Source organism: Phragmites australis, chromosome 14 (assembly GCF_958298935.1).
Source record: "Phragmites australis chromosome 14, lpPhrAust1.1, whole genome shotgun sequence".
NCBI lineage: Eukaryota > Viridiplantae > Streptophyta > Magnoliopsida > Poales > Poaceae > Phragmites > Phragmites australis.
Genome location: NC_084934.1, coordinates 1,394,950 through 1,417,505, shown reverse-complemented (window position 1 = coordinate 1,417,505; position 22,556 = coordinate 1,394,950). Strand labels below are relative to the sequence as shown.

The following is a 22,556-nucleotide window of genomic DNA, read 5'->3' as shown; positions in this document are numbered from 1 at the left end:
CAAGCAGATTTAATTCACTCTATGACATGTGGACCAATTAAATGTGAAGAGCATATTATAGCTCGTCCATTGTAGGAGTTGTCTTTCATATTATCTACAAGTGACATGCACGATACTTATAGCTAGTAGTTGACTCTATCATTGGACACAGTCTATGTTAGCTAGCTATAAGGGAAGACACATCAGGTTTTTGCCTACGTGGACAAGAGAATGAACGAAGAGAGATAAAAGCTAGCTAGTAATTAGTAGTTAGTCTATAGCACTCTTCAAGATGTATGCAGAATTTAATTTCCCCTATTACATGTGGATCCTTATTAAATTTAGAGAGCATCCTATAGCTAATACATTGGATGAGCTATCTATTGTGTTACCTATAGATGACATAGATAAGTTTTATAGCTAGCGGATGATTATACCATTGGAGACGCCCTAAGATACCACTCTTTCTTTTTTTCTATTAATTATATGCCTAGTTACCAAATAGTTATGTATGGCAACGTATTTAATGTCTATAATACTCTTATTGGTAGTAGCCTCAAAACATCCTAAGATCATCTCCAAGAGATTCCCGTCAGGGATCAAATTCCCTTTACGAAGGGATTTTCGTTGCGAACGGCGCTCCAACAGTTTCCCGTCAGGAACCAAATTCCCTTCACGGTTCGTCATGAAAGTATTTCTAAGGTTATTTCCTTTAGTACGAGATTCTCTCTCATTTCTATTCACGAATCTTTTCGAAGTGAAGCTGTTAGAGATGAGAGAAAATAAAAAGAAATAGGAACAAAAACAGGAAGTAGAATTGAGAAGAAAACTAAATGAAAAAAATATAGTTGGAGATGGTCCAATTAGCAGGTAAGAGCAGCCCCTGACCTGGATGTGAACGTTTCGTAGTAGTAATGGTGAGCCCATGGAAAGGACAAGACAAAGATTCGAAAACGTAACAAGACAAGGATTCCAAGACGTTTGGGCCGGGGGCGACCTTACTGCTTCCAAGTAGTAGCATGCAGAGAATACGAGCTACAGCTCCGTGTGACACTTACACCCTCCGAGAATTGTACTACGAAGAAGATTCGAAAACGTAACAAGACAAAGATTCCAAGACATTTGGGTCGGGGGCGACCTTTCTGCTTCCAGTAGTCGCATGCAGAGAATACAAGCTACAGCTCCGTGTGACACTGACACCCTCCGAGACTTGTACTACGAAGAGGAACCATGGCTCTGCCTTTGCTCGAGCTTTTCCGCTCATCTACAGTTACTGCACAGAGACTGATACTGGACTCGAGCCTACGTATCGGTCTCTATGTATTATTGCAGAGGATCTTGATCCGTAGCTCGGTTCACACACGCATAGGGCTGCCTCCAAATGCCCTCCTATTTATATATCTATAAGATTTAGTGTGCCTACAAAGCCACACACCTTTGTTCTCTGATATTTTCTTGATCATTCCCAAAACACATCGTTAAGTAGCTAGGCCGTGTAGTGATCAGCACTGGTAGTGGTTGGTGCTGCACAAGGCTACAACAATCTAGAGGAGAACTAAGGTAATAACAAGGTAATAACAACTACACATGGGTTCTATCAATAACCTAATATAAGCACCTCGTATTTGTCTTGTGTGCATCAAATTGAAGTCCTGTACTTGCTAGTTTTGTCCTCTCAGCAGGTCGATTTACGTCCTCCCCATGGCGGCGGAAATGGTGGGAATGTTGGGTTCAGCCTTAGCTCAGGAGGGCGTGAACGGAGTGTCATCGTACATAGCAAGCAAGCTTGAGGATAACGCGTCCAGAGCACACATCATGGCGAGGCTCGAGATGGCACTGTCGCAGTTGGAGTTTGCTCTCGAGAGGACCGGGAAGCTGCCAATCACATACATCTCGCTGCTTCGTCGCATGAAGATGTTCAAGAGTGCGTACATCGAGGGCACAGACCTGCTCAACAAGCACAAGCTGCTAGTTGTACAAGACAGGCAGCAAGAAGCGGGACAAGCGGTAACGCGCTACCCCTTCCTTGAACGGATTTGTCGTGCTAAAAATCTGCCCATCTCATCTCTCCTTGGCTTGAACAAGGATTACTTGAGTGCTTCTGTTGTCCAAATATTTGAATGGTACGCAACTTGTGCTGACAAGTTTGTAACCGACGTGGAGTCCGGCTGCCCACTCCGCCGCGACACCTTTCGCTACCCCCTTGTCCGGCGACTTCTTGAAGGGAAAACTCTCCAGTATGAAACGGTGAATGCAAGGCAACTGCACAGTTTTTTCATATGGCCTGTGCGTCTAGAAGAGCGTGGCGTAGAGGCACGGCTGGTATATGAATATTTGGAGAGGGACAGTCCAGAAAAACGATTTCGTCTACGTTTGATGCTACGAATCTCGGAAGACACCGACATAGTAGGGGTTGCGATCAAATGCCTGCGGTCATTGACCTCTCAGTTCAAGCTTGTGACTGAATCCGCAGTAGGAGTGCTCACTCTACTGCCTCAGTTGCAAGACATTTCCGACTCCTATGCTCCTCCATTAGATTGGAGTGAAGAATCATACGCTGACCGTACAAAGTTATGGCGCCCAGATCCACTATGTTGCGCTGGCAACGCTGTTCCGTCACATGGAGTTCCAGAGCCAGTTATTGCTATCGGTTTTTGTTGCTATATTTCAGCGCCAGACTACATCTTGCATAGCTCAACTGATTCAGTGGGCATAAACGCACCACCTCTGTATCTGGTGGCTGGCTTCGTGCCTCATCATATCTGTGCAGCTCCGGGGATCGTACTTAGCTACGGAGGCAAAGAAGAACGTGTAGGTGGTAGCATACAACAAATGGGGGAGATGTTAAGATCAAAGGCGATCGATTGTGTCGTTCGTCAGCCAGAGCCGACGGTCTACGATTTGTCTCGGCACTCTCCGCATGGTTTTGCACGCATTACTTTGCGCAAGGCAGGCGACGAGCTAGCATGGCCGAAACCAACGGCAGCTCCAGCACGCGGCCGGAGCGCTGCCAAGAGAAAGCGATACAAGTTTGTTTAGATACAAGGTCGTTTGTGCAGGTACAAGGCCCTCTCATCCGATATATGCGACTATTTATAATTTGTCACCAACCAGTGTATTGGATATGGGGTTGTGTTCTTCCCCTGGCAAGGTTGCTGCTACATGTGAATTAGCCAGTGTGGTGTCCGTCCCGTGTTTGCGTCATTAAGATGGCATTTATCTGTATGGTGTTTCTCTGGCTGTGTTCAATGGAACCAGCAGAGAGCTGCAATTATTTGAGAAATAAAATTATTTTTCTGTGTTTAGATGTGAATATATCGTGTTGTATTTTGCTACTAAATACAACATGGATGCTTAGATTGAAGGGAGAATTGCAAACTTGCCACTAACCCGAACTCTAACTGCAAAGTTGCAATTATAAAAATCCCAACTGCAAATATGCCATTGGAACCACACTGTTCCTTCCGTTTGCCACTACTTATTCGTTCCATTTACATCTCAGACGTTTAGGGCAAAAAAATAATTGGAAAATAAAAAGGAAATTGGAAGGGATAAGGAAAGACTATACTAACCATGCCAGAACTGAACTCTTATCTATCTGCTCGAACTCGTGTCGAACTCTACTGCGCAGAATCGATCCCCCCTCTTACTCCTCAAGAACAAACCCTAGAACCCCAAATCCTCTCCTCATCTTTCCCTAATCCACTGCAATTCCTCTCAAATCAGTCGCAATGGAGTAGGAGACAAGGTTTGTGGAGATGAATTGGTGCCAGGAGGAGCATCGACAGCTCGGGATTTAGGTGGTGGGGGCTTCTGCGGCAGGCGGCCTAGCTGGGCGCGACAGGCTGCGGCTACGGGTGCGGCTATGGCTGCGGTTGTTGCTGAGTTTGGCCACAGTTCGAATAGAACGAGCGAGCGCGGCTCGTCCTCAGGAGGAAGACAACATGGAAGGGTATATACACTCCTAATTTTTTTTTGATGTTGATTCAAACTTTTAAGAAAATGCACCCCCCCCTCCCCTTCGTTTGTTATAGGAATCCTCGAAGTTTTTACACAGTTATCGTTAGGGTGGAATCCTTTTTCATAGCATCAGGACAGGGTCACAAGGCATATGTGAAGGGGACTAGTGAGAAATTAAATGCTGAAAGAGATAGATATTCAATGCTTGTGTCAGTTGATGATTTAGGGAAAAGGTTTAATTGGGGGCCAAACCAGTACATCACCTTCTGGAGATCGGTTGATGCATCAAATCACAGTGAATATAACCACAAATGCACAGTTGCTAGATTGGTTTGATCAACATGGTGAGCATGGGGTTGTCCACATACATGCTGTCATCCATGAATTTGGTGGCCCATTGCTTTGTTTACCTTCCCCAACTAAAAGAAGGTGCCACCCATCAGTGAGGAATAACCATTCTGAAAATATCATCCCTTGCACTCCACCAATCTTTAGTGACCCATGGGTTGATGCTACACAGTTAACCTAGCCCGAGAGCACCACCAATCCTGAGAGCACCAACCATGTCAATGAAACCACATCACCCGTTAAGGACAAATGTAAGAAGCGTGCAAAGAAGAGTGCAAAGAAGGGTAGAAAGAAGAGAGAATGCAGGGCTAATGACGACGGAGAAGAAGTTAGAGATGGTGATGAGGAGGAGGCGTAGGAGCAGCTATGCCCAGATTGTGATCCATTAAAGGTGCATAGTGACAACAACTATGATAGTGATGCAGCCGCATCCTCTTCTGACTTTGAATATGATGTTGATGAGCTCGATGAGGAAGTTGATGATGATGGCGATGACTCTGACCCTGAAGCTGTGTTTGCATATGATTTGGTGATCCATGTATTAATGAAGGTAAGGTGTTCACAGACACTACTATTTGCAAGGAAGCTGTTATATGCTATGCTATAGTCTATGACTATGCTTTTGAAAATGAAAATGAAGTAGTTAATGGGAGGACTACCATTATCCTTCTGAGAAAAATAATCCATCAAGGTTTAGAGCTTTTTGCAAGAAAAGAAAACAGGGTAGCAAGTGGAGGTTCCATGCCTCAACAAGTAAGAAGTACTTTGGATGTAAGGTAAATATGTGTTAAAATAATTTTACTTAACAATAGTACCATTTTCAGTTAATGTGATCCATAATTAGTTGTTAATTGCATATTGTCTATGTGTGCAGGTCAAGGTAAATGGGCCTGCTCACAATTGTTGTTCCATAAATAAGACTGGATTTGCCATGGCAACAAATAACTGGGTTGCTGAAAGAGTCATGGAGTGGCCGAAGGAGACTCCAACTCTAGGTCCAAGTGCTTCGAAGGAGAAGATAGAAAAGAAGTACAAATTTGAAATAGGATATGACAAAGTTTTCAGGGGCAAAGAGAAGGCAATTGAGAAATTGTTTGGGAAGTGTGATGATAGTTATGCATTGCTGCCCACTTTTAGAGAAGAGCTATTGAAGGCACAACCTAGAAGTATTCTAGAGATTGACACTGAGATTCATGCAGACGTATTGAGCTCGATGGCTCTGCATGACGCCCATGCCGCAGTCCCATCGGGGCCGGCCGCCCATAGGTAGCGGTGGAACCCCTAGATGTTGGCGAAGCCCAGCCCGCCGCCTTCCGCCAGCATGAGGATAGTGCTTGGGAAGTGTGCGACTGGCAGGTTGATGGACGACAATTGCCGGCAGTCCAAGTCCAACTCTACGATTCGTCCTTCACTCCGCATAGTTGTGAAGTAGAGCGTGTTCCCCACAAGGGTGGCCGGCTTCACAAGGTCGACAAAGACATCGGAGTCCTCAACATTGATCATGTCACTCCAGGTGGCGGCCTCCGACAAGTATGTGCTGGCGTACATGATCCCATCATAAGTGGTGTAATATCCGAGTTTTGGGAAATGTAATGTGCAAAGTGTACTATGAAAATTATGAAAGAAACAGTGTTTACCGTGCGAAATTCCAAATTGGCGAAAAGTGGGTTTTTCGGTTCGTAGCTCGGATGAATGATCGAAGACCGAGGATGCGTAGATCTCATCAAGACGAATCTATTTTGCTATTCAAACGTCTATTTTGGATATTTGGTTATCTGTAGCAATCCCAATAAATCTAGACCGTTGATTTAATAGAAAAAAAAAGAATCGGCAGCCGACTGACTTAGTCGACCGACCGCCGCATAAAAGGGCCGAGGCCTATCCCGAGCGAACCCACATGCGCGCGCACACCCGGACCCAAACCGTAACCCTAGCTTGTCGTCCAACGTCGCCACCCTCTGCGCTGTCCACCGCCACCCTGCACCGCCGTTCCCACCGCAGTTCGGCTTTGCCCATGTCGCGCCACTGTTTTCCCAGCCGCCATGCTGCAAACCACCGCCGACACCGCCGCTCACTGTGCCGGCCATCAACGCCATCGACTCCGGTCATCACCGCCACCACACCTCGCCCTTCGTGCCGCACCGCGCCATCGTCGTTGTGCCACGCAGCCTCGCCTCTCGTGCTGCGTCGTGTTGTGCGTCGTTCGGCTGCCTAGCCCCGCTGCCATCCATCGTTGCTGGAGCTCACCACTACTCCTGGAACTTGCCGCCACTGGCCTTCAGTCCATGCTGTCGCTGCTGCGCCGTTCTGCCGTGAGAGAAGGAGGAAGCAAGCATCGGGAGGAAGGAAAGAAAGAAAAAAGAAAGGAAAGGAGGAAGACGGGGATTTTTTTGTGGGGGGGGGGGGGGGTTCGCCTGATCTATCGTCAGTTCGTGATCCACGCATCAAGGGTAACATCTTCGTAGTCCTTAGTTGCTCATAGATGAATTTGTTGGTTGTTTACGTTGCCGGATTTGAGGATGGTTAGTCCGATTGGCATTCATGGGCTTAGTTGAAAGGCAAAATGCGTTTGGTGCTAGTTTCGGCTTTGTGTTTAAAGCGACAATCACCAGACTCGTCAATATCATTCTAGTGGTGCCGATCTTATTCGAGGTGGATAAATAGTTAGGGAGAGATGTTTAAATCTGTGTGCCTTCCGGTAAGGTTTCTTTGGTGTAGTAATTTAATTATCTGTTTCGGCTCGGCTAGAGTGAGATGTCGCGTAAAATCCATGAAGCAAAGTCTTAGGAAATTCCCTATAGATGCTCTAGCCGTTTTGACTGGCAGTTGTTAGTTAAGCAGATTTAAAGCTATGGCTCGATCAGAAAGTGACCTAGTGGTTTGGCCAAGTTCCCGGAAATGTCAGAATCAGGGATTTTGGGGTTTGGCTAGAGAGAGTAGTCCCGACATCCAACGAATAGTCACGTGGTCGTTTGAGACAAGTTCTAAGTACGATCTTGTTCCTCAGGTTTTGGAAGCGTCAGTGCTATCGGTGTGAGACCGACTTCTCGCTACGGTTAAGGCAAGTGCATGACGAACCCATGTTTGGCTTGCTTTGCTCGACAAATATTTTGCTGATCCCTTTCAACTGTGTTTATTCAATTTTCAAATTTTCCTTTATTCATATGATTCAAGTTCAATAATGAGTTCATGTCAGTAGTCCAATTTCAAGTTATTCCAGTTTATCTATCATTCATGGTCCGGTGTTACTGGGCAATTTGATTCTTATGTTCATGATCCTATGAGTGAGTGCTGACCCTACTTGCTTGGTTTTACCGGTAAATGCAAAGGAAATTCAGGACGGTACGTATCAACGGAAACTAATGTCTTCTTGCTGTTTTCAAGAAAAAGGAAAAACTCAGTGTTTCCCATTCTTCTTTGACGCTGTTGTTGTGTTCGTTCTTCTGGTTTCATAACTGTACTTGCTGAGTGTTTTTACTCACACTTGTGTTTCATTTGGTTTTTAGGCACCTCTGCTCGCGACATGTTCGGAAGGGGAAATAGCATCATGTAGTGGCAAGTGAGCACACTTAAATCACGTTATAGTTGTATTTATAACCCTTTAGCGTCGTACTTGGTTATCTGGGTCAATTTGCAGCTCGTGGCTGCTTTTGGTGTAATATAACGAGTCTGTGAGATGTTTCGGGTACTAGTTTTAGACCGATATGTTTACTTTCCATTTATATATACCCTACCTATGATGAATGTGTTTTGCTTGTCCAGGAAGGCAATATATACAGGGGAAACTCTGCCAAAATTTCTTATAATTTTTGGACTTGTTATGTTTTTGTTGAGAGTCGGTCGCGATTTGGGTTTTCTTGAAAGCCGGGGTGTTATAGGTGGAACTAACGAAGGCCACGAGGAAGGGGCCGCTGTTGCGGCCAAGGTGGTTGCAGCCGCATGTGGCGCAGAGCACCACCACGTTCCAGTACATGAACTCCAACTCCAGGAAGGGTAGCTCCCGTTGCTCGTTCGTGATGGGGTTCCAGATGATGAGGGCCCTGGGGCACGAATGGGAGAGGAGGGTGTGGAAGAGGATACGGCCGTGGCTGGAGTAGAGCATGTATAGGTCCTCGTGGTCGGGGTTGCACGGGCGAAAGGAGGAGGTGGGGACGAATCGCGCGAAGTCGGTGTCGTCGTCGTTGAAGACGAAGCCAAGTATGGGGAGCATCCCGTGGAACACATGGTAGCGGCGGAGGAAGGCGGGGTCGATGAAGAGGTCGCACCAGGGCTTACAGGTAAGACCCTACACCGCCGTGACAGCCTCCTCACTAATGTCGTCATCGTCGCCTCTGCCCTCCACCTCCTACCCACCAACGGTCCTCCACCACCCCGGTTAGCGACTCCCACGCCACCCCGCCCACCAACCACAACCACCACTAGGCTCTTCTACCGCAAGTTTCACTCTAAGGCCGCCGGCTCCGGTGAGCCCTCGACCCCGAACCCTAACCTTGTTGGAGAATCTCCGCCGAAGGTGGAAAATAAGAGATGGCCCAACAAACCATCACTCGCTGCCACTGGAAATTGAGTTTTGGAACACTCGATCTAGATTTAGGATTCCTCTAAGTTTAACGATAACTAAATCCCGGATGAAACCTAGCATTTAGATTTCAGAGTCACAATCACAAATGATTGGAGAAAAAAGAAGGAGAAGTGCGTAATAAAACAGGAACCAAGTTTTCGAACACATAACATTTAACAACTGGTGTGGGAACTAAAACGTTTAATTAATGTGAAATTCAAAAGAGCCTCAATGAGTCAAGAAGAGAATGCGCGAAGCCACAACCCCATTTGCTTAGGCACACGTACATTCTACCGTTCCAATGCATCTGTTACTGATAACTATATTTCCGAAGGGAGATTTGGTGGGTTGGCATTGTTCCAAGCAGGGGCGAAGCCGGCGTCTGAGGGAGGGGGTGCATGGTTCTTTACTGTTCATCGGAGCTACAGTATTTTACTGTTTATCAGAGCTAATTTTAGTAGCATTTTTGAATATGAGAGGGTGCATGTGCACCCACACTCCATAACCTAGCTCCGCTCCTGGTTCCAAGTGAAAAAAGCCACATTCTCTCTCTCTCAAAAAAAAGGAAAAAAGCTAAAGGCACATGACAAGCTTACTAGTCTGTAGTTAGTTGTTCCTTATAGCAATCTATGCATGAATAACAGGACAGCTCAACAGCATTTAGTTCATATTTGACTCACAGAATTGTTTGAACTATTCTTCAGTTCATTCACCATGGACGTGTTTGGTTGCTCCGCTCCGTGCGTGCAAGCATCCGTGGATGCAGCCGTTCGTGCTCAGCCGCTCGTTTGGTTGCCCGGATCGGCTTTCTCGCCTGCACCCTCCCGTGCAAATGCATCGAGCGAGCCTGGCTCCGTTCGTACGTCGGAATCGGGCGTACGCGCCAGGCCTGCTCGCCCGGTGCAAAAACACCCAATAATGGCGGAAATGGTGGGAGTGGTGGCTTCGGCCGTTGCTCAGGAGGGCGTGAGCGGAGTGTCATCCTACATCTCAAACAAGTTGGAGGAGAAGGCGTCCGCAGGACACGACATCGAGAGGCTCGAGATGGCACTCTCTCAGTTGGAGTTTGCTCTTGAGAGGACCGGGAAGCTGCCAATCACATACATCTCGCTGCTTCGTCGCAGGAAGGTGATCGAGCGAGCCTACAACGAGGGCACAAGCTTGCTCAACAAGCACAAGCACGGTATCGGACAAGAGGTAACACGATCCTCCTTCCCCTTCCTTGAACGGATTGTTGGGCGTGCAAGAAATTCCTCCATGTCATCTCTTCTTGGCTTGAGCAAGGAGGAGCACTTGAGTTCGTCCGTTGTCCGAAGGTTCGAATGGCTCGCAGAATGTGCTGACAAGTTTGTGAGAGACGTGGAGTCCGGCTGTCCACTCCGGAACGGCGGCATCTTTCGCTACCCTCTTGAAAGGCATCTTCTTGAAGGGAAAACTCTCATGTATGAAATGGTGAGAGGAAGCCAATCACGCTATATTTCCATATGGCCCGTATGTTCGGAAGGGCGTGGCGTAGAGGTAGAGCTATATTACAGCTACGAGGATCGTAATATGGAAGCAAAAAATTTCTATCTAACACTGAAGCTACGAATCTCTCAAGGTACAAACATAGTTGAGACTACTATTAGGTGCTTGCAGTTACTGGCATCCCAATTCAATTTTGTGACTGAATCCGCGATAGGAGAAATCACTCTGCTATCTAGTTTACAAGACATTTCCCATTCCTATGCTCCACCGTGGGGTCCGAGGAAGGGGCCGCTGTTGCAGCCGAGGTGGTCACAGCCGCGTGTGGCACAGAGCATCGCCGTGTTCCAGTATGTGAACTCCAACTCCGGGAAGGGTAGCTCCTGCTGCTCGTCCGTGATGGGGTTCCAGACGATGAGGGCCCCAGGGCGCGAATGGGAGAGGAGGGTGTGGAAGAGGACGCGGCCGTGGCGAGAGTAGAGCGTACATGTCCTCCTCGCTAACGTCGTCATCGTCACCTCTGCCCTCCACCTCCTACTCACCAACGGTCCTCCACCACCCTGGTTGGCGACGCCCACGCCACCCCGCCCACCAACCACAACCACCACTAGGCTCTTCTGCCGCAAGTTTCACTCTAAGGCCGCCGGCTCCGGTGAGCCCTCAACCCTGAACCCTATCCTCGTTGGAGAATCTCTGCCGGAGGTGGAAAATAAGAGGTGGCCCAACACACCATCACTCGCTGCCACCGGAAATCGAGTTTTGGAACACTCGATCTAGATTTAGGATTCCTCTAAGTTTAACGATAACTAAATCCCGGATGAAACCTAGCATTTAGATTTCAGAGTCACAATCACAAATGATTGGAGAAAAAAGAAGGAGAAGTGCGTAATAAAACAGGAACCAAGTTTTCGAACACATAACATTTAACAACTGGTGTGGGAACTAAAACGTTTAATTAATGTGAAATTCAAAAGAGCCTCAATGAGTCAAGAAGAGAATGCGCGACGCCACAACCCCATTTGCTTAGGCACACGTACATTCTACCGTTCCAATGCATCTGTTACTGATAACTATATTTCCGAACGGAGATTTGGTGGGTTGGCATTGTTCCAAGTGAAAGACCAATTCATATACAAGGACAAGTAAAGCCACATTCTCTCTCTCAAAAAAAAAGGAAAAAAGCTAAAGGCACATGACAAGCAAGCTTACTAGTCTAAAGTCTCCTACTTTCTTCCTGACATTAGGCTATCTTTCCAGGCTTTGTCGTTGTGATTCCTCAACCGGTAAATGTCCATTTCCAGCATTACAATTTCCATGTCTGAATCATCCGACTCGATAAGCTGTGATCTTGTGTTCATTGGAAACTAGCAGCAAGCCAGCAACTAGGGTGCAGAACGGATGCAGCCATGCATGTTGGTTACAAAGAATAGTAATATTTCACGATAGGTAGTTCAGATGCTCTTGGTTCCCAGTAGTTAGTTGTTCCTTATAGCAATCTATGCATGAATAACAGGACAGCTCAACAGCATTTAGTTCATATTTGACTCACAGAATTGTTTGAACTATTCTTCAGTTCATTCACCATGTGACCAAACTAGTGCAGTAAAAGTCTGAACCCGAACTAAAATTGAATGCTTTCAGGAAAAGTCTGAACCGGTAGTTGGGCTGTAATGGGCTATTTGTCTTGGCCCAACATGTTCCTTTTACTCTTCTATTCCCCTGTAATTTTTTTTAACGTTCTGAGCATCCAAAATTCCAAATGCCTCTTTTTCACTTATTTCCTCAAATTCAATTTCCGTGGCTGGTAAAGATGATAATGCATCGACCACTTGTGTTTCTGTCGTCGCGTTTAGGAATCCGCAGTCGTCGCCACCTCCGTGTTAGGAACTAGGTAAGAAATTTCCTCTGCCTTTCTCGCTACTTTCCTTGCCATTTCTAAATAGCCTGCTACTGCTATGTGTAGAAATAGGTAGGAACTATCCTCTGCCTTTCTCGACACTTTCGTAGGAAATATCATCTGCCTTTCTCGCTACTTTACTATGCGTAGAAATAGGTAGGAACTATGGTCGATTAGCTCGTCACCCAATAATGGCGGAAATGGTGGGAGTGGTGGCTTCGGCCGTTGCTCAGGAGGGCGTGAGCGGAGTGTCATCGTACATCTCAAACAAGTTGGAGGAGAAGGCGTCCGCAGGGCACGGCATCCAGAGGCTCGAGATGCTACTCTCTCAGGTGGAGTTTGTTCTTGAGAGGACCGGGAAGGTGCCAATCACATACATCTCGCTGCTTCGTCGCAGGAAGGTGATCGAGCGAGCCTACAACGAGGGCACAAGCTTGCTCAACAAGCACAAGCACGGTATCGGACAAGAGGTAACGCGATCCTCCGTCCCCTTCCTTGAACGGATTATTGGGCGTGCAAGAAATTCCTCCATGTCATCTCTTCTTGGCTTGAGCAAGGAGGAGCACTTGAGTTCGTCCGTTGTCCGAAGGTACGAATGGCTCGCAGATTGTGCTGAAAAGTTTGTGATAGACGTGGAGTCCGGCTGTCCACTCCGGAACGGCGGCATCTTTCGCTACCCTCTTGAAAGGCATCTTCTTGAAGGGAAAACTCTCATGCATAAAATGGTGAGAGGAAGCCAATCACGCTATATTTGCATATGGCCCGTATGTTCGGAAGGGCGTGGCGTAGAGGTAGAGCTAGTTTACAGCTACGAGGATCGTAAGATGCCAGCAAAAAATTTAAATCTACAACTGTATCTACGAATCTCTCAAGGTACAAGCATAGTTGAGACTGCTATTAGGTGCTTGCAGTTACTGGCATCCCAATTCAATTTTGTGACTGAATCCACGATAGGAGAAGAAATCACTCTGCTATCTAGTTTACAAGACATTTCCCATTCATATGCTGCTCCGTTGGGTCAGCATGAAGAATATATTGTAAGAGTTACAGAAGGCTGGCGCCCAGATCCAATATGTTGCGCTAACAACATTGTCTCGTCAGAGTCATCACACGGAGTTCCAGAGCCAGTTATTTTAATCAGTTTCAGTTGCTGGATTTCAGCGCGGGAGTACATGTTGCATAGCTCAACCGATGAAGTAGTGGGCATAAACGCACCACTTCTTTATCTGCAATTTTCCATCGCGCCTCATATCTCGGATGCAGGCCCGCCGGGTATTAGCCTTATGTCTGAAGAATACGAACATATAAATGGTAGTGGCATGCAACTTATGGAGGAGATGGCAAGATCAAAGGCAATCGACTGCTTGCTCCGCCAGCCAGGGCTAGCGAGGTATGATTCGCTTTGGTACTCTTCACATGGTATGGCATCAATTTATTTGAAGAAACTATATATTTTGCTATGTCTAGATGTGAGCAAATCGTTTTGTATTTTGCTATCCAATACGACGACACAGATACTGTACTTTGGATTGAAAGTAGAGTAAACTCACTCTGTGCCGGCAAGTTGTCTCGAGTTTCCTAACATATACTCCCTCCAAGTCATAAATGTATGACCTATTGTATTTTGGAAAAGTCATCTAAAATAAACTTTAACCATTAATTTCTCTTACAATATATTGTCAAATGCGACAAATTCAACAACATCTTAAAAGTATTTTGAAATACGAACCTATTGGAATAATTTTTATATACTAAATTTGTACAATTTGACTAATTATTGGCCAAAACTTATAAAATTTGATTTTTTTAAATAAAATACACCTTACATTTATAGACGGAGGGAGTACCATCTTTATGAAATACTTTGACACAAGCACCATGTTCCCTACATATTCATTCATCATAGCACAAAATGCTAAGTTGTGTCACAACAGGGGCGAAACGATATGTCTACCAGAAGTAGAAGATGTTGTCTACAAAGCAGATGCTTCTACAAAAACCCAAACACATGACCGGTTAAGGAGCAGGGCAAGGCTGTGGCGGCAGCCAAGGAGGCTCCAAAGCTCCACATGCTTCAAACCTTGTATATTTAAAGGTAGAAATAAAACTAAATTTCAAACACTTTTGAGTTCCAAGTGTTTGCGTGAAAGGAATGGAACTAGTACTGGGCAATTTGGTTCATCGACTTGAGTATTTTCCAGTTCCAAGTGTATGCCTGAAAAATGCTTAAACTAGTAAAGGGCAGCCTTGTTCAACTGCCTGTGTCAAGAGTGAATTATACCCTGAAATTGGAGAGAATAAAACGTTGACCGGGTGGACACGAGAGAAGGCAAAAGTTTGACTTTTTTATCCGTAGTTCGAATAGATGATCGGAGATCATGGATGCGTAGATCTTGTCGAGATGATTCTATTTGACTATCTAAACATCCCGTTTGGACACTGGATGAGGCCGCGGTGAGCTCAATAAATTTAGACCGTTGAAAGGAAAAAAAGAAAAAAGAAACATAGCGGACTGAGTCGGTCAAAAGACCCACCCAGCCGATTCCACAACCACCACTCTCCACTACCCTGGTTCATAGCCACCGTCTGAGCCAATTGAATATTTGCCACCGCCAAAAAAGTTGCTTCGCTTATTTATCACTTTGGCCCACAGTCATTGGCTCAGATGATCCCACATTTTATTGATATGAGTGGGAGGAGGAAGCAGGAGAGGAAGGAAGAAGAAGGAGAAAAGGGGGATTTTTGTTGAATTTCTCGAAGAATCTTCATCGACCTATGATCCCGCTGCAAGGGTAACCTCTAATTAGTTTTAAATGGTTGTAGTTGATTTTGTGACGGAAGAAATCCTCGCTAGATGTGGGATTTGGTAGTCCGATTTGTGTGCAGCAAGCTTATTTTGAAAACTAAGATGAATCAGTACCGAATTTGATCATGATCCTAAAACAAAAGTTGTAGGTCTCATCGATATATTTCTAATGACACTGATCTTGTTCGATTTGGATAAACAGTTTAGGAGAAAAGGTCAAAACAGTGCTGCTGTCTCGCAGATGTGTAGAAATAGGTAGGAACTATGGTCGATTAGCTCGTCACCCAATAATGGCGGAAACGGTGGGAGTGGTGGCTTTGGCCGTTGTTCAGGAGGGCGTGAGCAGAGTGTCATTGTACATCTCAAACAAGTTGGAGGAGAAGGCGTCCGTAGGGCACAGCATCGAGAGGCTCGAGATGGCACTCTCTAAGTTGGAGTTTGCTCTTGAGAGGACCGAGAAGTTGCCAATCACATACATCTCGCTGCTTTGTCGCCGGAAAGCGATGAAGCAAGCCTACAACGAGGGCATAAGCTTGCTCAACAAGAACAAGCACGGTATCGAACAAGAGGCAATGCGATGCTTCTTCGACCGTAAATTCTACGACCGATACAAATGAAATAATAACATGTTCATGACCGAGAGCATGGCAATTCGAATTATTTTTACACCCTGTAGGGGGTACAACTTTACCCACACGACTCGAGGACCATTCGGCTTGTGCTACTCGTGAAAGTACACAGAAGGGGTACTCGAGTCAAACTTTCTCATATCCGGAACCACCCACTTGGAATACCTCTATGGCACCGGGGTTACCGCAAGCGTGTCCCGGACACCTCCGGCTCCCCGTCAGCTTGCTTCTCCTTTTCTTTTTCTCTTACGCATCATAGAGCCGCAAGGCAAGTGTCGGCACGTCATATGATAATCGGCTTACCTTACCATTAGATCAGCATGTAATGAGTACATAAAGTGTTAGATCCAATTGTACCGATGAACGGCCTTAAACGATGCAAGTGGTCTATGACACTCGGGCTCCTCTCCCGAACTATCCAGATGACTCCTCTTGTGCAGAAGATACCCCTAACACCGCCCACATCTCGCCTCAATCTCACATCTCAACCATCCATCTCAACCTCATCTTTGTATCTGTGATCAGTGATTAAGCCCTAGGCTCACGAACAATGGCAGCACCGTCGCTCGACTTCTACCGAGGACCTAAGCATTGCTAAGCATTTTGAATAACCCTTGAAGTTAGACACCAACTATATCATCAAGACTACAAGTATAAGGATTCATCAATAAGTCAAGGCAGAGATAATGCATCAACATAGGTTCTACCCATATCAGCCCGACACTAGACTCAACACATGCAAACATACATAAAGCATAATTTATCAATTTAGACTCTATTTAATTTGAACAAAGGGTGCAGTATGCTTAGATGCTTGCCTTTCTGCTCTGGAGTTTGCCTAATACTTCTCAAACATAACTCACAGAAATGCGGAAGGTTGGTGTTATCCTCGATCGCACTCGCGTCACGCTCCGGATATTCGCTCACTACTGAAGAACGTATGCAATGATGAGCATTAATGATGTGCAATGATGGATGCTCCACAGTGTATGACGACAGTGTATATGCAATGCCTTATGACAAGAGTTTAAAGCCTCAAGGTTTTCATATTTTGAATTATTGATAATCACTTAATCTTTCTTGGATCAATTAAGCTTAAAACAAAGCTTAGAATTAATTAGAAAATTAATTCATATTTAACATGAGGGTGATTATTTGTAATGAGTAGGGAATCAATTAATAAGATTTACAAAGTTGATTTCATCAATTTTGGAGCTACCAATAATTAATTATAGATAAATGAAGCTCAAACCTATTTTATTTACCTATGTAATTTAAATAAATATTTCATAGCTCCCAATATTGTTAACATATAAATGATCATATAAACCTAAAAAATTGGTTTCATAATTTTTGGAGCTATATACAATTTTCTAGTCATTTTACAAGGTTCGACCGATTAAACAATGCAAAAACAACTCTATTTCGCATTTTCTATAATATCCAAATTAAAAAGGCCCCAAAAACTTTTTGCACCCAGGCCGAGCTAGCCACGGTCACTGATAGCGGGCTGGGGCACTTTGACTACGGGTCAAAATTGACCCGCGACCAGAGCACAGTGCCGGCGGCACGTGCGACCTCGTCGGTGACGATCGGCGGTGCGGTGCGGCCAGCGGAGGGCACCAGTGGCACCAGTGTGACACAGGGAACTCGACTGAGGGGCGTGTGGTTGTTGGCGACGACCAGAGGGCGGTTGGTGATGGTGCACGGCTGTAGCCTTACGGCGATGGCTCGGTTCCACGCGCCGATGGCCAAACGGTGGTGTAATCGACCCTGCCGAGCACTCCTATAGCATCTATGCAGGCTTGTGGAATCAATGGCACGACTAGTTTCCGACGGGCTCGATGGTGGCCCGGCTGGCAGCGTGCGCCGAGGTGGTGGTGACCGGCGGCTCACGCGGGGACCCGCGTCCGTGTCGGGCAAAAGGGAAAATGATGCGCGCCAAAGCAACAAAGGGGTCATAGGGGAGCTCACCGAGAGGTTGGTTGGGGTGGAAAGGCAGTGGAATGGCAGGTCAACGGTGAGTGGTGGAGGAATACGCCGGCGTTGGGGAAGACGGCGTTTGCACGCTCGATTCGACCGGAAAGGAGAGGAATCCGGCGGGGAGAAGCTCGGGGCACCTTCAGCGGCTTCCCTTGGTGATTCTTGTGGCTCGTGCTCGATGGATTGGCGCTTGAGCATGGCGGATTTGGCATCGGCGCTACACTTTGCTCTACTTTGATGCTCTGCTCCCTGCGCTTGAGCTCGGCCGACAGATGGATAAGCGATGGAGAGAGAGAGAGCAGGGAGGGATAAGGGCGACAACCCATGCCTCTGGGCGCCTTGGTGCTATGGCCCAGCTTTCCGGCGACGTGGTCGGCCGTGGAATTCAACAAAGCCAGTGGAGAGAGAGAGAGAGAGAGAGAGAGAGAGAGAGAGAGAGAGAGAGGATGACGGGTGGGGACATGAACAGTGACCACCAAGTAAAAATATCCACTCCACTTCTTCTATTCAAAAGAAAGCCTTCCCATGGTACAAAAATTATGGGACAAATTTTGTGTAAAATTATAATTCATGTGCAATCCATTTTAACTTGTCTGACCCCAATATCTTGAGCCAATTTCCAATTAAAATTCTCCAAAAATGTAAGCTTTCCTAATTTGTGGTAATTTTTATGCCTTTAAAGTAATTCCCAAAAATTTGAAAAAAATCACTAATATTCCTCACTTATCATGTACTAATTTCTGAAATTGTTTCTAGCCCTATGTTTCATAGCAATATTGTGAGTTGCTTCACAAAGCACCACTTAACATTAATTTTCACAATTTATGTTTAATTGAAATTGCATGTTAATAATTGCTCAAAACAATTAAACATGATGCTAATGATGCTTAAGACATTTAGGCTGTCACAAGAAGCCGTGGACCGAGGACGTAGGGGTGAACCTATAGAAAGGAACCAACTGCATGGATTTCTCGGAGCGACGCCTTCAGGAAGGTAACGACAACAATGCCGTCGTCGCCCATCTAGACGGGGTTTTCACCCAGAGAAACATCCAGGGTGGAGGAGACACGATAATGTGGCCTCCATGGAGGGAATGACGCCCGCGGGCGTCACCGACATTAGTACCAGCAAGCCGAGCAGGGCTTTCGCCCGTGGCCCCCCACCCCGGAAACTTGCACTAAAAGGTGGCGCAGGCCAAGAGACCCTCAACGAGGAAACACCAGGCTTGAAGCAGACACCAAAGCCCCAACCCCGCAGTGACTCACCCCTCCCTCACCCCGAAGAAGCCCCTAGGTCATCGCAGTTGGCCCAGCAAAAGAGGAAAGAAAGCCGGCGCCAACCCAGATTGAGGGGTGTCGGAAAGGGGAGGAGAAGAAAAGCGTGCGTGGAGCATCGGCGACGCCAAAACCAGGAAGTTGCCCGCTGAGCACTCCCTGAACGTTGAGCACACAGCTGACCCCGCAAAGAAGAGACCAGATCTGCCATAGTCGAGTGGGAGGGAGGCAGCAGGAGCCAATAGATCAACAACGACCCATCCAAAAGGGAGGGGACCCACAACCCCTGGCAGCAGCAGGATCCTGAATAGCAGCACAGGCGACCGACCCGAGAGCAGCACAAGAACGCGCCGCCACAGCACAACCACGCCAAGCAGCAGCAGTACGCAGCGCCGAGGTTGCACGGCGGGGGACGAGGCAGCATCACATAGCGTCGAGGAAGCACGGTGGGCACCGGGACAGGACGCGGAGCCGGCAAGGGAGGAGCTCGAACTGGCGGCATAAGACCCCCCCTCCGAGGCAGCCAAGGCACCTGGGCCGCCAAGCGGCCACACGCCCGAAAATGAGCCGAACTCCTCGACCAGCCCCACCACGTCCGGTGCCCCCACCATGGGCAAGCAGACGCACGTGGGCGGAGTCGAAGGCGCGCGGACGCACGTGGGAAGAGCCGAAGCGCAGCCACGGGACGGGAATTGCCGGATCCGACCGGCCACGGGACGGGACCACGGATTTGACCGGCCATGGAACGAGAACGCGGCCATAGGACGGATCCAGCTAGTGCCACACTGGAACCCCCACCAAGGATGCGCACATGCACGGGGGCGGAGCCGGAGCGCGCGGCCACAGGACAGGAACCACTGGATCCGACCAGCCACGGGACGAGAAGCACCGGATCCGACCGGCCCCGGGACGAGAGCGCGGCCACCGAACGGATCCGGCCAGCCCAGAGCTGAATCCGTCAGCGCCACACCAAATCTGCCACCAACCAACACCACCGACGATGATCCACTGGAGGAAGGGGAGGAAAAGAGGAAGGCGGAGGAGGGGTGGGGGGGGGGAGGGGGAAGGGGCAAGGCAACGACGGCCGTTTGGCGCCATCGTGGGCTTCCACCACCTACGACGCCGTTGACGGATGGCGGAGGCAGCAGCGGCCGCATGTGGGTGGAAGTGGGTGGTTCTTAGCGGTGGCGGTGGTGGCGCCCTTGTGTCACCTCTCAGAAGATGACTAGGGGGGGGGGAGAGAAACTTGTTGACGGTAAGCACCAATGGTTATGACTAAAATTATGGTGAATTGCACTTAGCACCGTCATTCCGTCCTGAGTTTCCTCAGTTTTCCTATTCTAAAAATCTCTGTCATATACAGCATATATAGTTACTCACTATTTTCGTGCAATTCAAGAGTATCTATGTTAAAATTGTTTCATAGCTCATTATATATTTTTTTAAGATGCAACAGTAGATAGTGCCTATTGCGTTGTATTTACAAGCAGAGTAAAATAACGAATTAGCCGAAAGGCCATAAAACATTAGCTAATGGCGCAATTCAAAAAAATTCGCAAGGTTGGTTTTTGGGGTGTGAGCTTCAAAATAAACATAGGAGATATCAACAACTTTTGGTTTGTGAAAAAAAACTTCCTAGGCACATCTTGCTGATTCCAAGAACAGTGCTTAACAATTCAAACCTAATAAAAAATCAAGCGCAATCTTCCGATAATGTCATATCAATTTGCTCTAGAACCGACCATGGTCCTGTCGTACAGAATTTCCATGTGCTGGTCAATTTGCTCTAGAACATGAGACTTTTTAGACCAGTTGATTTGGATATTTTTGCCGCCCAACTGAAAGCAACCCCAAAAGCATCATGCCATCATGTCTGCAAAACAGGAAGCTCAACTTAATCAGCATGACACAAAAGCATATAGCCAGCTTCAAGATGTTAAAAGGAAAACAAACATGATACCAGATCAACAAGTTCCTTGTTTGTATGTAGCCAAGCCGCAAGTGTGACAAAAACGAAATTTAGGCAGGAGCAGATCCGCACATATGAGATTCTGCCTTGATGACATTACGATTTTACAATGTTTCAATCTGAAGTTTAGATAAAAGGAACCAAGAACAACATCAGTCGCCTTTGAGTGCACACTGCACGCTTCCAGTACAAAGCGGCAGGCTTTGTCATTGTCACTCTACACCCGGTGAATGTCCACCACAAGCATTACCATTATCATTTCTATGAACCAACAACATGAACAGGCTTTGAGCCTTTGATCGGATCTCCTCTGTAATTTGGCAACTGCTCCACCACCACAACTAGGATGCAGAATGGATACGATACAGTTGATGAGGAACAGCAATAATTTCTGGATAAATAATTCAGATACACATGGTTCGCAGGAGAAAGGGTGCGTTGATCACTCTCATGAAAATACTGAAGGAACAAGGGAGCTTCGCATGACATGATAGCTGTTGCCCTTAATGCAACTCACCAAACGGTTGCTGCCCATAATTTTTCCAACATTTTTAGCTCCCGATTTTCACTTCAATGTTTGTCTATGATATTCTCCACTTTATTAACCATATGAACAGACTAGTGTTTTGAAATTGAACTATCACTCAAGAATTGTCAATTCCAAGTGCATGCCTGAATGGCTGCTGAAACTAAATTCAGGCATGGCAGTAAAATGGTACTAAAACTAAACCACACAGGCACATTTTTCAGGAAAAAGGGACAGATTCAATCTATCAATTTCATGTAGGCATGCCAGGCGTGAAATAGAGCATTTATCCACCTCAATGAACCCTGTGTGCAGAATCTGAACTGAAATCTGAGTGTTTCCAGTTCCAAGTGTGTTCCTGCAAAGGCTGAAAAACTACTGTCCTCTTTCAAGAAATTAAAATTAAACCGAAGCAGTAAGATTTATTTTTAAGTAAACAAGAGCCCAATATATATATATATATATATATATATATATATATATATATATATATATATAATGAGTGGACTTGTCAACCATGGATATCTATTATATTGTTATTCGAGGGTTAAAAGAACCATCACATTCACTCTCAAGATTATAAAATTATCATGTTAATCGGAAAAAAAGAAAAGGATCTAGACCACTCATTATTATGAACATCTAACAGTCTAGATTAAATCAAAGAGCTCAAGGTCGTCATATCAAGCAGGCAGCGGGCAAGGCATGACACGCAGACAAGATAAACTTATTCTGATTTTGGTTGGGCTATCTACACTTGATGCACGATTTTAGCACGGATCAAAACATACACGAATCAAATCAATACATATATACGATTTTGGTACAAGTTTAGAGCATGAGTAATTTTCTTCTTCTAATTTTATGTGTTTTTAACTAAATGACATAACATCATATATAAAAAAGTTAAATAGAGTAATTTTTCATTAAATGTTATCGTGACAACATATTGCAGCGAGGTTAGCCATGTTATTAACGTGAATCACTAGCTTTTATATAATATAAAACTAACCAAAATAAGTTTAGCTGCAAACCTGAAACATAGTCTTTAGTCACTACCCGGCCTGATTGAGCTGGATCGTGAAGACAACAGCATCTTTAATGACGAAAATGACTGAGACCCTCCGCGAAGCCAACCACATCAGGTTCCGTCAGGACCG

At 46.2% G+C, this 22,556-nt stretch overlaps 2 protein-coding genes across 5 annotated transcripts; both read left to right on the top strand.

Moving 5' to 3' along the window:
- The first annotated feature begins 1,273 nt into the window (after positions 1–1,273).
- On the top strand, positions 1,274–3,157 carry LOC133889976 (uncharacterized). Of its 3 annotated transcripts, none has more exons than XM_062330406.1 (2): positions 1,274–1,550; positions 1,659–3,157. In XM_062330406.1, exon 2 carries the CDS (start codon positions 1,681–1,683, stop codon positions 3,016–3,018), a length of 1,338 nt encoding a protein of 445 aa, XP_062186390.1. In that variant the 5' UTR covers positions 1,274–1,550; positions 1,659–1,680; the 3' UTR covers positions 3,019–3,157. The 3 variants fall into 3 exon arrangements, with proteins under 3 accessions (XP_062186390.1, XP_062186389.1, XP_062186388.1); XM_062330405.1 differs by having other exon boundaries at positions 1,275–1,539; positions 1,645–3,157; XM_062330404.1 differs by having other exon boundaries at positions 1,276–1,550; positions 1,645–3,157.
- Positions 3,158–12,191: 9,034 nt separating this feature from the next.
- On the top strand, positions 12,192–16,618 carry LOC133889954 (uncharacterized). Of its 2 annotated transcripts, none has more exons than XM_062330380.1 (2): positions 12,192–13,599; positions 14,144–14,414. In XM_062330380.1, exons 1-2 carry the CDS (start codon positions 12,401–12,403, stop codon positions 14,397–14,399), a joined length of 1,455 nt encoding a protein of 484 aa, XP_062186364.1. In that variant the 5' UTR covers positions 12,192–12,400; the 3' UTR covers positions 14,400–14,414. The 2 variants fall into 2 exon arrangements, with proteins under 2 accessions (XP_062186364.1, XP_062186365.1); XM_062330381.1 differs by lacking the exon at positions 14,144–14,414 and adding an exon at positions 16,510–16,618 and having other exon boundaries at positions 12,196–13,599.
- Positions 16,619–22,556: the final 5,938 nt, after the last annotated feature.